This window comes from Sus scrofa, chromosome 12 (assembly GCF_054392235.1).
Source record: "Sus scrofa isolate SSC_HxYL_T2T_F1_AM1 chromosome 12, Sscrofa_HxYL_maternal_Yorkshire_Landrace_v2.0, whole genome shotgun sequence".
NCBI lineage: Eukaryota > Metazoa > Chordata > Mammalia > Artiodactyla > Suidae > Sus > Sus scrofa.
Window position 1 is genome coordinate 5,762,110 of NC_139394.1, and position 15,133 is coordinate 5,777,242.

General features: G+C 47.9%; 2 protein-coding genes across 8 annotated transcripts in view; one reads left to right on the forward strand and one right to left on the reverse strand.

The window, feature by feature from the left end:
* SAP30BP (SAP30 binding protein) overlaps positions 1 to 11,632 on the reverse strand; it is a 36,944-nt gene extending 25,312 nt beyond the window's left edge. For 2 of the 4 annotated variants that reach the window (XR_014820709.1, XM_003357968.5), the window contains exons 1-3: positions 11,510 to 11,632; positions 10,172 to 10,281; positions 7,404 to 7,451 (exon numbers count right to left, since the gene is read on the reverse strand). Coding sequence is in view for 3 of the 4 variants with exons in the window: in XM_003357968.5 (XP_003358016.1) it covers positions 7,404 to 7,451; positions 10,172 to 10,281; positions 11,510 to 11,615 (264 nt within the window). In the remaining variant the exon portion in view is untranslated. The remainder of the gene's footprint in view (positions 1 to 7,403; positions 7,452 to 10,171; positions 10,282 to 11,509) is intronic. The other 2 variants (XM_003131203.6, XM_084983789.1) reach the window with 1 other exon arrangement.
* Positions 11,633 to 11,785: 153 nt separating this feature from the next.
* Positions 11,786 to 15,133, forward strand: part of RECQL5 (RecQ like helicase 5) — a 37,811-nt gene continuing 34,463 nt past the window's right edge. For 2 of the 4 annotated variants that reach the window (XM_084983578.1, XM_084983579.1), the window contains exons 1-3: positions 11,786 to 11,820; positions 12,578 to 12,740; positions 13,968 to 14,089. In XM_084983578.1, coding sequence (XP_084839704.1) covers positions 12,623 to 12,740; positions 13,968 to 14,089 — 240 coding nt within the window. In that variant the 5' untranslated portion in view covers positions 11,786 to 11,820; positions 12,578 to 12,622. Of the gene's footprint in view, positions 11,968 to 12,577; positions 12,741 to 13,967; positions 14,090 to 15,133 lie in introns of all 4 variants that reach the window. The other 2 variants (XM_021066623.2, XM_021066624.2) reach the window with 1 other exon arrangement.

Sequence of the window (15,133 nt, forward strand, 5' to 3'; positions counted from 1 at the left end):
TGCATTTCTGCACTACTTTGGGGGCTCAAAAATATTTTTACATGTTTTCTTTGAATTGGGGTTGTACACGCCTTTTAAAAATGCCAGAAGAGTTTTTCCCCACCCGATGCCACCGCCCTGACCCGGAGACACTTATTTTGTTTTGACAGATGTTTGCTCCTGGGGCCAGGACGATTCCTGCCCTGGGTCAAAGCCTGGATCGCAGCGCCAGGGCGGTGGGGGGCGAGCCCACCCTGCGCAGCAGGGAAGCAGGGCCTCCTCGTGAGCAGGCAGCGGGCGGCTCCAGCTGGCTCGTGCCAGCTCATCAGTGCCCCCGATTGTGTGCAAAGGAAGAGTGTGTCAGCGACAGCGAGGGAGTGGAAAGACCTTCATCCACAGGAACCATGGGAGTGGGCAAAAAAATAAACAAGGGGAAGAGTTCCCGGGCAACCGAGGTGAAACAAGGACAAAGGATGGGGTGGGAAGGAAGCTCAGGGGCCAAGGGCAAACGGATGGAGGAAACACTTGGGCCTTTGGGCCCCCTGCTCCTGCGGCGAGGAGCCGAGAGGCCACTCCTAGTCTGACTGTCCCTGGGGCAGCAGCGCCACCTTCTGTTGAGTAACCGGAGCATCTGGGTTGGGATGCTTCCTGAAGAGCTGAGAAGCCTTCTGTTTTCCTGAAATACTGTTTTGCTCACCCCCACCCCCCCACCCCCAAGCTCCTTTTCTCTAGTTTAGGGCAAACTCAGCAAAGCCAGATCCCTACCACCCCAGGCTGATGGGTCAGGACCAAAGGCTCCTTACAGAGGTGGGTCTGGAGTTCTCATTCTCTCTCAAACTCCCAAATGCGGGACTTTTACACTCATAGGTAACCCCAGACATCAGAGGGATAAAAATAAGGGCAATCTCCAGTCTTTGCGTTCTACATGTGCACTTTCAAAAGCGAACAGATTTAAAACTTCAAAAAAAAAAAAAAAAAAAAAAGACAACAGATAACAGAGCCAGAGAACACTCAACTCTGCTTATCCAAAATGCCAGGTCCTTTGCTAAGACGCATTTCTTTTCTTTCTTTCTTTTTTGTGTGTGTTTTTCTAGGGCCACACTCGCGGCACATGGAGGTTCCTAGGCTAGGGGTCTAATCAGAGCTGTTGCTGCCGGCCTATGCCAGAGCCACAGCAATGCCAGATCTGAGCCTCATCTGCGACCTACACCACAGTTCATGGCAGCGCTGGATCCTTAACCCACTGAGCGAGGCCAGGGATCGAACCCGCAACCTCGTGGTTCCTAGTCAGATTCGTTTCTGCTGCGCCACGACGGGAACTCCCTCCTCATTTCTTTTAGGACATTTCTAACAAATGGTTTCTTAAAAGGCCCAGAGGAGTTCCCTGGTGGCTCCGTGGGTTAAGGACCTGGCATTGTCACTGCTGTGGTGTGGGTTTGATCCCTGACCTGGGAATTTTACTTGCCTCGGGCACAGCCAAAAAAAAAAAAAAACAACTCACTACCTTCTGCGGCAGCTCGACCCACTTTGGGTCGGAATCGATGGGCCGCTGTCTGGGGTGTGAAGGTCAACGTCTTCCTAGGCGTCGCTCGAGTTCTGCAGGGGCTGCTCTTCCCTCACCAGACCTGGAAGCACCAGACAGCACTGCCCAGTCCTCCCTCTCCTGGCTCCTTCTCAAAACTCACAGGCCAGGGTTTTATGTCCTCTCCCCACTAAGCTCTCCTCTGGGCACACACCAGTTTAAAATGCAGAGTCCTCCCAGCATGTTAAGTACCTGACTAGTATCCACAGGGATGCAGGTTCGACCCCTGGCCTTGCTCAGTGGATCCGGCATTGCCGTGGCTGTGGTGTAGGCCGGCAGCTGCAGCTCTGATTTGATCCCTGGCCTGGGAACTTCCACATGCTGCAGGTGCAGCCCTAAAAAGTGGGGGGAGGGGACAGAATCCAATAGCTCGAAACAGTCCCAGTGACATGTGTGACCAGCCTGGGAGGTGAGCAGAGAGGGGACTGGTCGCTACGACACAGACATGCCAGATGCTATTAAGCTAAGTCTTTGTTACACTGACTCATTCAATCCTCATGAAACAAGTGAGGCAGATTTGACTATGACGCCAACACCGAGGCTGAGGGAACTCCCCAAGGAGGGCTGGGCTCCAAACCCGGGCCTCCCACTCCAGAGCCGACTTCTCCAGCTGCTGGGCTGCCTCGTCCTGAGGATGCTCCACCAACCCCAACGCGGCTCCTGCCCACAGGGCTGACAGCCTCGTGGATTCGTACAGAGCAAGGGGAACAGTTATCGGTTAATAAGACCGACCAAGGTTTTTGTTTTTCAAGAAGAGCGGTTCTCCAAGTTGATCTGTGGATTCCTGGGGGCCTGCAAGGTCAAAACCCTCTGCAGGACACCAAGACATGACCTGCCCCGTTCACTGTGTGAACACCTACAGGAGCAGCAGTGGGTAAACCTGTTGGCCCTCTAGAAAAAGTCAGGGCAGCAGCAACAAATTTATCAGGAGTCATACTCTCTGTAAAACAAAAGAGGAGTTCCCCTTGTGGAGCAGCGGAGATGAATCCGACTAGTATCCATGGGGACGCAGGTTCAACCCCTGGCTTCAATCAGTGGGTCGGGAATCTGGTGTTGCCGTGAGCCGTGGTGTAGGTTGCAGACTCGGCTTGGATCTGGCGTTGCTGTGGCTGTGGTGTAGGCTGGCAGCTGTAGCTCAGATTCGACCCCTAGCCTGGGAACCTCCATAGGCCACAGGTGTGGCCCTAAAAAGCAAAAAAAAAAAAAAAAAAAAAAAAAAAAAAAAAAAAAAAAAAGCCAATGTCACTTAAGAACATCCTTGGTGAAGCAGTAAAAACGATTACCTTTGACCCTTGAGTACATCTTTCGCATTTTGTGTGGTTGAGTTGCAAGCCGAACTGGCGGCTTTCTTCATGGGACGTCATTTTTACTTAGAGGACGGACAGGCAAACTATGGTTATTCAGCTTTATGTAGTTGGCAAGCATTTTCTTAAAAACGAAGGCCATCATTTCAAGGAAAACTCTCTCATACTATTTATAGGCAGTGATAAAATTCAAGTTCTTCAGCACAAATTAGAATTTGGGAAAACACACACTTCCCACAAGCACGTCAGCCTTCTTTGTTCTTTTTTGCTTTTTAGGGCCGCATCTGCGGCATGTGGAGGTTCCCAGGCTAGGGGTCCAATCGGAGCTATAGCCACTGGCCTATACCATAGCCACAGCAACGCCAGATCCGAGCCGCATCTGGGACCTGCACCGCAGCTTATGGCAATGCCGGATCCTTAACCCACTGTACAAGGCCAGGGATCAAACCTCATGGTTCCTAGTCGGATTCGTTTCTGCTGCGCCATGACAGGAACTCCAGCAGGACAGCTTTCTGATACTTATTGCCTTGTCTGATGAGGTCAGTAAGGTCACTAACAAATAAGATTTATTTTGGATACTACAGAACAAAATGTGCCAACGTGTCTAAGATCTGCATAACTCAGTGAATAAACATTATCCAAATCACTAGCTTCTGAGGATATAATATCACATATACGCAAAAGCTGTTTAAAGTGCGAGAGACCCGCAGGCTTTAACAAAGCAGAGTACAAAAAGCTCACTGACAAAGATTCACATTCTCCTTGCAACTAACCTTTAGCAAACCACCACCTGTTGAGTTTTGATGAAGTGTCAGAGGAACAACCAAAAGTGTTTCAAGGACTGTTGAAACACGCCCCTTTTTCAGAATAACCTGTCTGTATGAAGCCAGAGTTTCTTCAAAATACTTCAACCGAAACAACATATTGTATGAGTTTCCTTGTGGTGCAATGGGTTAAGGACCCAGCATCGTTGCTGTTGTGGTGTGTTTGATCCCTGGCCTGAGAACGTCCACCTGCTGCACACGTGGCCCCAAAACCCCGCAAAAACAAAACAACACATCACAGCAGAGAGAACACACAAGCAACTGTGAGAATCTAGCTGCCTATTCAGCTAGACATGAGACATTAAGGAGACTTGTAAAATGATAAATCTGTGCCATTTTCTGTTCTAACCTTTTTTTTTTTTTTTTTTTTTGGTTTCAGAAAGACATTTCCCATAAAAAAGTTATTTATGGAGTTCCCGTTGTGGCTCAGTGGTTAATGAACCCAACTAGACACCATGAGGTTGCGGGTTCGCTCCCTGGCCTCGCCCAGTGGGTTAAGGATCCAGTGTTGCTGTGAGCTGTGGTGAAGGCTGCAGACGCGGCTTGGATCCCAAGTTGTTGTGGCTATGGGGTAGGCCAGCGGCTACAGCTCTGATTCGACCCCTAGCCTGGGAACCTCCATATGCCGCAGGTACAGCCCTTAAAAAAAAAAAAAAAAAAGACAAAAAGACAAAAAAAAAAAAAATTTACGTTAACATGTAAAAAGTTTGTTATTTTAAAATAAATATTTAAAATATCAAGAGATAAAACCAGAACAAACAAAAGCTTTTAGGGATCCCAGTTTTGTTTGTTTGTCTTTGGCTGCACTCGTGGCACGTGGAAGTTCTCACACCAGGGTGGCAGCAACTGGATCCTTAACCCACTGCACTGGGCTGGGAATCACACCTGCACTGCCACGGAAAAGACAATGCCAGATCCTTAACCTGTTGTGCCACAGCAGGAAATTCTGGAATCCTAGTTTTCACTTGGGTAAAGAAACGGAAATGTTTTGAGAACTGCTATAGTCAAAAATTAAAAGCAGATCTTAAAAAACCAAAATAGGAGGGAGTGCCATCTCGTGGAAAGGAGAGTTATGACATCAATCCGTTTGCTAACAAAATAAACACCTCCAGCGACACAACCCATTGTTAGAAACTTCACATGCTTAAGGCAAAAATATGCAAAATCAAGGGTTTAGAATACAAAGTATTGGATTTTTTTTTGTTTGTTTTTGGTCTTTTTAGGGCTGCACCTGCAGCATATGGAAGTTCCCAGGCTAGGGGTTGAACTGGAGCTACAGCTGCTGGCCACAGCCACAGCCACAGCAACGCCAGATCCAGGCCAAATCTGTGAACTACACCACAGCTCACAGCAACACTGGATCCTCAACCGACCGAGTGAGGCCAGGATTGAACCCGCATCCTCATGTATACTAGTCGGGTTCGTTACTGCTGAACCACAATGAGAACTCCCAAAATATTGTTAAATATCAAGTGAAATAAAACTTGAATGTACCAGAAACGTTCCAGAATAGGGGGAGGCTCGAGAGGGGTTTGAGGGGGAGGCTGAGACCTGGAAGGCAGTGTGATGCCGGCTCAGGCAGGAGAGGAAGCCAGGGCCAGGACCAAGCACGAGGAGCACACAAAACTCATGCCGGGGCCCGTTTCTAGTCCTCGGAGATGCCATGAGGACTCGCCATCTTTCTGACCCCTGGTGGGCCTCTGCTAGCCACTGGGGGCTGGGGGATACCTGAGCTGGCCAGCTGTCTGACCCCTCCACGCTCACCTCCACGAGAACTATGCCAAGTTACTTTGAAGGTTGGGTTTTGAGTTCTGCTCTTTTTTTCTTTTTTTTTTGGCCAGGCCTGCAGCAAAAGTCAAAGTTCTCAGGCCGGGGATCAAATCCAAGCCACAGCAGCAACCCGAGACACAGCAATGACAATGCTGGATCCTTAACCCACTGAGCCACCAGGGAACTCCTCACATTCTAATTTCTGAGGGCTTTCTAACAGGAACAGAAATTATTCCATGAGGACTTTTCATTCCACGGTCAGACTGGAAATTCAAACTGAATGAAATACAGGAAAGCACATTAGTCAATCTTCATGTGGACCGAGAGAGGGGAGGCTGAACACAAATTCCCCAACTTCCCGATTCTGCCCTGCTCTTCCTCTCTCACACAGGCATGTCACCCCCAGGGGTCTGCTCTTTGTACCACTGCATTCCAGAAGGGCTGACAGTGAAGGGCACACACCCTGCTCTCTGCCAACCTCCCAGGAGGCTCTGGATTCACACACAGTCCAGCAACCGTACACACAAAGGCTTCTGGTGCCAGGAATCCTCTTTTCTGTCCACAGCTGAAGCCCTGACACCTGGCGACTCTTGAGGCTTATTTTATGCACAGGCTCTAAGGCCCACCCTCTCCAAATACTAAGACAGACGACCAGATACAAACACTACGGACCATTGCCCTTCTGCAAACCCAAGCAGAGCTGTGACCATCCCTGATCCAGGCCACGGGTCTACCCTTCTGCTAGTAACGCTTGGATGGGTTCTCCCCCCTTTAGGGGATGCACCTGCAGCACATGGACACTCCCAGGCCAGGAACTGGGAGCCTCAGCTGCGACCTATGCTACAACACTGGCTCCTCAGATGGGTTTTAAGCCTGGGTCCCTCACTAGGCATCAAAAAGGACTCATACTTCCTAGGACACCATTTTTTTCTTTCTCCTGGTGCCTACACTTTCTTTCTTGGGGAAAATGGTTTCTTATCTGCACCATCCACAGCCCTGCGTGGGGTTCCTTCAATGGCTGCACACAGCTCTAGGCCAAACACAGAATCAGTTCAGAATTGGAACAGCTCATGCTATGTCTTTGGATATACCACAATTTCAGATTATAACTGGGGAGAGTTTTCCTAAATCCCGCTAGGTCATCTTAAAGACCTCAGCTGGCTTTAAAGCACTTTTTAAGTCATAAAACTTGGTCCCTATTCCCCAGGCCCAGAATGACGGAATTCGTCTTTCTCTTTGGAAAAAAAGAAGTTTGTGCCCTAAAGGATGCTTCCTCCACAGGCACGTGTGTACTGATGCCCAGCATGTGGTACAATGGCCTCCCCAGCGCAGGGGGGTAGGGGTCTTAACCTTCACCCCGAGAGGGGTCAAGGGTATTCGAGTTACTCTCAGCTGCTACTGGAGGGAACTGTAAGAAGAAATAACTATACAGTTTCAGAACAAACCATTCTGCGTGGCTTACCCGAGAGTGGAAGGGCACAAGCCTGGAAACACAAGGCTTAGGCTCAGCATCCCCAAGAGCTGGGAGAAGCCTCACTTTGGCCCTCCAAGCCCCTCTTCTCGTCTAGATGACTAAAGAGAGCCCACAGGACACCAGGCTGTCCTGATTCTAAAAACATTCCCACACCTAACCCACCTGTAGGGGCAGTGACCCCACAGAGCCCACCTGGATTCAGAGCATAGGTGGGTCTCGGCACTCAACCAAGCCTCTCGCCTCTCTAGTCTGGAGAAATGGCATTATCGGGAAGGCAGGAAACCCAGCTGCCTCAGGACATTCCAGCGTGGTCTCCAAGGTTCTTTTAAAGCTGGGCTTCTCCCAGAAAATTTACACACGGTTACACAGTATGTTAGTGGGACGGACCTTGACCAGACATATGAACTGAGCCATAATGTTAAAACGCCTTGCTCGCATCCAGCCACCCCACCGCAGCCAACACCAAATACCTTTGGGTCATCAGCCTCAGGTTTTTCAGTCTCTGAATCGTCATCTTCCTACAAGACAAAGAATTTAGAGGATTAAGCTTAAAGGAGCGGGCCTGAGGGTCTCACATGCATAACTAGGGGTTGGAGCAAATACACCCGGCCTGGGTTGTCCCACCAAGAGCCCCTCCCACACCATCCAACCCAGGCTCGAGAGAAAGAGGAGGCGAAAAACAGATGTTCTGGGGGTGGAAAAGGACATCGGCCGCTCAAAGTCGTTACTCCGGCAGTGCCGTCATCCACGTTATTGAAAACGCCTGAGATTAAAAACCACACGCACAAAAGTGGAAAAAGGGTGCAACGCGCTTGAGAAGAGTAAGACCAGGCCCCGGAGACTAACACAGGCATAGCGGTTCCCATGAAATACCAATTATTTCAAACCAAGAATAGGAACTTTTCTCCTTGACTTTCACGCGCAAACACATCAGACCCAGATCTCTTGCAACATCGGTCACTGCCAGAGCATGACCCCCACGCGCTGTACCCCAGAGCTTCCACCCCACATCTGCGCCAACACGAAGAGCCGGAAGGTAGGCGTCACCCAACCAGGGCGGGCAAGGGACCTGGGGAAGGCAGGACTGAAGGGCAATGGCCGGCCTGTCCTGGTCCCAGCTGAGTGGGCTCTGCCTCCATCCAGGCTTTCAGAGAACGGTCACTGACCAGTTCTACCCAGCCTTGTTCCTTATCCAGATGGCCTGCCTGGCATAAAGTGCCACATGGGCAAGGCATTTTCTTCAAGCGTGCCCTGGCCTCACACGAGCTAACCCACCAGTCCACTGAACGCTAATGAAGGTCAAAGATCAGCTCCCTGTTAGGTCGCTATGTCCATATCCGTTCCACTATCCAGCACCCCCCAGTGCACGGGAGCCATAATCACACACGGGGAAAAAAATTCAGCTTCATTTGAAACTTTTTTCAGTCGAGCTACACTTTAACCCCAAATGAAATAGCACTCCAGACGTTAACATAAACATCACCTGAGAAATCTGAACTATGCTGATGGCTTTGAGATTGAATTTTCCTGCAAGGTGTCAGTGAGCCACAGGTTTTAAATACAATTCCCATGTTCTCAAAATGAAACCCATCAGGCCAAATAATCAGAGATTCAGCCAAATACAATCACATTTTAGAATGTCTATTTTGGGATTGGATGGGAAGATTTTACTAAAATATGAAATAAAGCTTAAATATGATGAAAAGTCTATGCAAAGCATATGTGGAATAATACTTCAAAAACACATTATGTAAATTTGCTGAAGAAAGTAGTTGCAGATGTTAAGCCAGTATGTATGCACTTAAGAAAAGTCAGGAAAGCAAAACAACCCACAAAACTTTTCTAAACAATTTCAGTCAATTCTGAATTATCAGCAATAATGGGGGGAGGGGGTTTAAGGGGATAAAAATACCTTTCAAAAGAATATAAACTACAAAATGCATTTTTTGTTTAATTTGTAAGGCATTTTAATGCTAACATTTATCAATGGGTAACAAAATTTTGATACAAGTAATAAAGTACATTGAGTGTCTTAATTAAAGCTGTTGCTAAATAGCCAGATTTTATATCTAGTTCAACTTTGTATGTCTTTGTGTTAAGCATCAGCTGGAATTCTTATTTTTCTCCAAAAATTTAAATTCTGGGAGTTCCCGTCATGGTGCAGTGGTTAACGAATCCGACTAGGAACCATGAGGTTGCGGGTGTGATCCCTGCCCTTGCTCAGTGGGTTAATGATCCGGCGTTGCCGTGAGCTGTGGTGTAGGTCACAGACGCGGCTCGGATCCCGCGTTGCTGTGGCTCTGGTGTAGGCCGGTGGCTACAGCTCTGATTAGACCCCTAGCCTGGGAACCTCCATATACCGCGGGAGCGGCCCAAGAAATGGCAAAAAGACAAAAAAATAAAAATAAATAAAATAAATTCTGGCTCATGATGCTCAGGTGACAGTGCACTTAAAGTCCTTTTGGTTAATTAAGACACAAATCCTCTTTTCTTTATTCGCACGTACTAAACTTTCAGCCAGACTGTGATCAAGAACACTGATAAGAGGTGCCAAGTTAAAAAGTCGAGAAAGTAGTTAAGAAGAACCGAACTGTAAATAAAACAAAATAACCATCCTTCCTAATCTTTTTTTTTTTTTTTTTTTTTTTTTTTTTGGCTGTACCCACAGCATGTAGAAGTCCTTGGGTCAGGAATCGAACCGTGCCACAGCAGCAACCCAAGCCACTGCAGTGACAATGCTGGATCCTTAACCCTCTGCACCACAGGCGAACTCCTTCCTAATCTTTTAATAAGCTGAAAGATTTGAATGAGCCCCAACCAAGATTAAAAATAATAAGAGTTGATTGCAGAGATAAATGACACACCAATTAGGATGAACGCACGGTTACAAATGGAGTAACTTATCTAAAAGGGGAAAACCAACATAAAACACCCACTGATGTCTGGGGTGAATAAGAGTGTCCACTATCTTTCCCCCCAAATTGCAAGTCAAAGGTTTATACAAAATGGTTCGGGTGACACCAAATAGAACAAGTTGTTTTCGAATAGAACAACTGATATCCAACCCAGCTTCCTCAACTGACACTAAACAAACAAACAAACGAAAGTGTGGTGTCTGGTGGTGGGTGGGTGACAGTGAAATTAGGCACGAAGTGGAACACAGTCGGGACAGGTCAGAGTTTCTGACAAATGAAATGGTGCTTTGAACAGCTTTCGATTTGGGAACAGATGTCCTTACCGACTGCTTGCTGTTCTCATCCTCTTCTTCTTCATAACCATCTTCGTCACCCCCGAGGCGAGAAAAATCATCCTCTCCATAGGCTTCAGATACCAACCCGCCTTTCTCCTCTTAAACAGAAGGGGAAAAAAAAAAAAAAATGAATGGGGAAAAGAACGCAAGGAAACACTTGGGTGATTTGAGTGGCCAGGATTATTTCCGAAGATCAAAAGAAAACCTAAATGACCTTAGGCCCAGATTCCGCTTTGGGGAAAGTTACTACCTTTAGAGTATGAATTCCTTACAAGAACAGGGAAGAACACCGAGTAACATTAAATTCCATTTCCAGTGCTTCCAAGCCATCCATTATGCCAACGGAAGCCTTCCCTTCTCTGAACTATTGTACCACGTCAAGCATCTCTTTCGATCTGCATATGTCTACCTTGTATCCCAGGCACCAATGAACTTGTCTTTTCTTACAAGATCAGGACTCAAATGTCCTCCCCTAGGAACAGGACCTTGAACAGGGGCCACCTCGAGAGGTTCCCCATTTATACCTACTTGAGAAACAAAATCTCTTTCTATGTTTAAAAAAAACCCCAAACATCAGCAACCCCCCCCCAAACAATACAAATTACCAAGAAACCACCAGAGAGCCTCCTGACAGGCAAAGACCACACAAAACTATGAGAAGCTAAACGAGGCCAAATCCTCCCTCACTTTCCAGATGAGGAAACCAAGGTCCAGATACACTGGGTAATTTGCTGCCTCTCTATACTGCCATAAAAATCTGCTCTCACTTCCTAGTAACGTGATTCTCAACCTGAGCAGGGCAACAAAATCACTGGTGGGCTTTGACAACTCACAAAGTAATGGAATCACCAAGGAGCCTTGGAAAGCTCGCAAATGCTCAGATCCTTCCCCAGATGTACAGAATTACTCTCTTTGACAGTGGAGACCGGATGCGTGTCATTTTAAAAGCTCCGAGACACGTCTAGGGTACATTACTAATTAAAAGTTTCGCTCTCCTCCACCAAACAATAAGCCCGGACAAAATATGCAGTGGTTCAGAAGCCTTGGATCCTCTCCACCCTTGGTCCACCCTTCTCCCCGGTATGATGCCCAGTACGGAGAAGACTTTCAATAGGTTCCGACAGGATAATCGAATCAACAGAAGGAGACGGTCCATTCTTACAAAAGAGCATCTAACGCTCGGTCTAGCCCAGGACCCTGAGCACCCTCCGGGGCTCCGGCGCCCGATGCTTGGGGCACAAAGACTCCCTCTTTCCCTCCCGCCCTATTAGGGAAGCATCATTCAGGGCAGACACCCGATTTCCCCCCTTCTAGCTCCCTACTCACCAGCCGCGCTGCCTGCCGTTTCCACTCCAGCTTCGCCGTCAGACTCGGGCTCTGAATCTTCCGCATAAACTGCCAGAGACGACAGGACATTCTTCTTCCCCGCCATCTTATTCCCGCACACCCGGCGCGCCTCACTTCTATGACTCCAAAAAGCCGACTTCCGTGCAGAAAGGCGACTTCTTCCGGATCCCAGGAGACCCCGCGCCTGTTTCAGACAGAGAACCAATCAAAAAGGCCGTTTCCGCGCTTGGCTCCGCCCCTCATCCCCGCGCCGGCAGAACGTCATCACTGCGAGACGGATTCAGGATTAAGTGGGTTTTACCTGACATTGCAGTCCCAGCGGTTTGGCTTCTCAGGGTTACCTGAGGGTTATGGGGGTCTTCGAGTAGTTCCCGAGCCCGTGGGCAGCAGCGGCCCGACAAGAGCCCTTCGCCCCTGGGAGCCCACTGCCGGCTCTGATATCTTGGGGTGAAGAGAGGGAGGCTTTGGCTGGGGAAGGGAGAAAAGAGCGAATCTGAGGCTCAGAGGAGGATGAAGGAAGAGCTTTCCTCTGGGGGTTGGGAAGAAGGTGTCGGGGTCCTGGGGGGAAGAGTGGTCCTCATGGCTGTGCTTGTAGAGCAAAGGGTGGGTCATAGAAAAATAATTCCACTTCCTCCAAATCCTTCCGAAGACATTTGTGCTTCTTCTCGTGATCTAATTTCCAGCTCTGTGCTATGCTGGGGCCTGGCATAGTTCGATGTGTTATTTTCACTGAGCGTAAGAATGGAGATGTCATTTACCTAGGAATGTATTGCTGGAGGCTGTTCACCCGGAGCTATATTTCTTGAAAATAATATATCGTTCGAGTGTAACAAAGCAAATTTAGTTCCTGCCGTGGCGCAGTGGGTTAAGGATCCTGCTTTGCCTCAGCTGTAGCGTAGGTTGCAGCTGCAGCTCAGATTTGATTATTGACCAGGGATGTTCCACATGCCAGGAGTCTGGTCAAAAAAAGAAAAAAAGCAAATTTTTACTCAGAAAAAATAAGCAGTCTTTGAAAAGCAGAACAGGGGGTTCTTGTTGCAACCATAGGATCATCACCTTTGCCTTAACATTTGGCCACTGTCTATTGGTAAGATGAGCACCCACCCTTTTGACCCTGAGCGTCGCGTCCGGAGCACGTTGAAGAAGGTCTTTGGGTTTGACTCTTTTAAGACGCCTTTACAGGAGAGTGCGATCATGGCTGTAGTGAAAGGTAATATTAACCAAACTGCCTGTGTTTACACTTGTGCTGGCTGTCCCCTAACACCACCAAAGAACGCCTTCTTTTTGACCCTTCTTACCTTCCCACCCTTGGGCCATGTTTGGTTTTGGAGATCTTACAGACCTGTCACCCAAAACTTGAAGCTTTCTCTCTCTCTCTCTCTCTCTCTCTCTCTCTCTCTCTTTCTTTTTGGCTGCACGTGGAAGTTCCGGGGTCAGGGATTGCGCCTGAGCCACAGCAGTGACACCGCCAGATCCTTATCCTGCTGAGCCACCAGGGAACTCCCCCAAACTTGCAGTTTTATTGGCAGAACCACCCAGCTGTTTTGCCTCTTATATTCATAGTCAGAGCTAAGGTTATCTTTGGAAACAATTCGTAAATTTCCATTCTCATTTGTTGGTGTATAGGCAGTAGCGGAGGGATAGCAGACATAGCCTAAGCCAGTCACTGGCCTCGTAGGTAATTCCATTGTTGAAGATGGCGTGGCCTGAGTCCCAAATGGGGAAGGAAGGTGTGATAATATTATAAGCCTGAAGTTTGTTGATAAATAGAGGTTGTCCAGAGGGGAGCAGCAGTACGATGTTAATTACATGATAACATTTATCAACAAAAGACCTCTAGGTGATGTTGCTTCCATGTCTACACAGATAAGCCCACTGATCCAGAAGTATTCAGCTTGCATAGCTGCTCAGTTCACTGATCCGTATTCTAGCAGATTCTGTCTTCTTTTTTTGCTTTTTAGGGCCGAGGGTGCAGCACCAGGAAGTTCCCAGGCTAGGGGTCGAATCAGAGCTGCAGCTGCTGGCCTACGCCACAGCCACAGCAACGCCAGATCCAAGGCACACCTGCAACCTGCATCACAGCTCATGGCAACACCAGATCCTCAATCCACTGAGTGAGGCCAGGGATCAAACCCTCATCCTCATGGATACTAGTTGGATTTGTTACCACTGAGCCACAACGGGAACTCCCAAACTCTGTCTTATTACTCTTGTAGTTGTGACTGCCGCTACTGGAAATGATTTGTACACATTGCCAAATCTCTCTGCTCTTTTCATGGAAAGGATGGAAGAGGATTGAGGCTACATTGAGACCCTTTCATGTGCTGGGCCCTCCGCTAGGGGTTTTTCCTCTATTCTCATGTAATTTTCAACAGCCTTGATAAAGGAGAGATAAAAGGCAGGAAACTTGAGACATTGTCGTCTTGTATTTTTGCAGGTGACAAGGATGTCTTCGTGTGCATGCCCACAGGGGCAGGAAAATCCCTCTGCTATCAGCTCCCTGCTCTGCTGGCTAAAGGCATCACCATCGTAATCTCTCCTCTTATTGCTTTGATTCAGGTGAGGTTTGGGGGAGTGAAAGTGGCAGCCCAGAAGGTTTAGAGGAAGGTTTTTTAAATTTTATTTAAACTTAAAAAAACTTTCTTTCTTCTTTACTCTTTTTTTGCCGTCCCTCGGCTTATGGAGTTCCCAGGGATCAGATCCGAGCTGTAGTTATGACCTAAGCCCCAGCTGTGGCAATGCCAGATCCTTAACCCACTGCACTGGGCCGGGGATCAAACCTATGTCCCAGCACTCCCAAGACACTGCTGATCCCGTTGCACCACAGTGGGAACTCCGAGGAAGGTTTTTTTTTTTTTTTTTTTTTTTTTTTTAATAGCTAGAAATTTTACTTCCCTTTCCTTGGTCTTTTGCCTCTAATTTTTTCTTTGATTTGCCTATAACCCGCTCCATGTTGGGAGGGATTGAGTGGCCCACATGTGGGGTTCTCCACTAGCGCACATTAGTCTGGTGGCTTATGAATGAATCTTCTGTGTTTTGATGGCCTGAGGTCTCTTACCCTCTGTTGTAACTTTTTGTCTGGAGGAATATGGAACTGTACCTGTATCCACATAACACGTTTTCACGTATACACATGGGCATTCTTAACACCATAGGAAAATGCAGATGGGTAGAGAGGTAACCTGCTGGGGGAGAATCCCTGGTAACTTCTGCTTTAGTCTGGCAAAGGGCACAGGTGTGAGACAGAAAAAAAAACTTGTCGGGATGTTGGTAATATCTGTTCTGAACTTCTGACTCTATTTAAGGCCTGCAGGTGGGCTGATAGAATCAGAAATGAGGAAGTGGGACCATGTGGTTGTGACGCACCCACCATGAAGAAAAGAAAGGGAGAGGGAGGGGGAGAGAGGGAGAGAAGAGCAGTCACAGTGCTTGTGATGCCACTAGACCCAGGCTGTGTGCCACGTGCTTTAGGCGCGTTAACTTATCTTTGTACATTTTCATTTAATTCTCACAACACCCCTATGAAGTAGTTGGACTCTTTTTATAGCAAAGAGAAAGAGAGTGAAAAAGTGGAAAGGTTAAGAACCAGCTGAGGAGCATGTG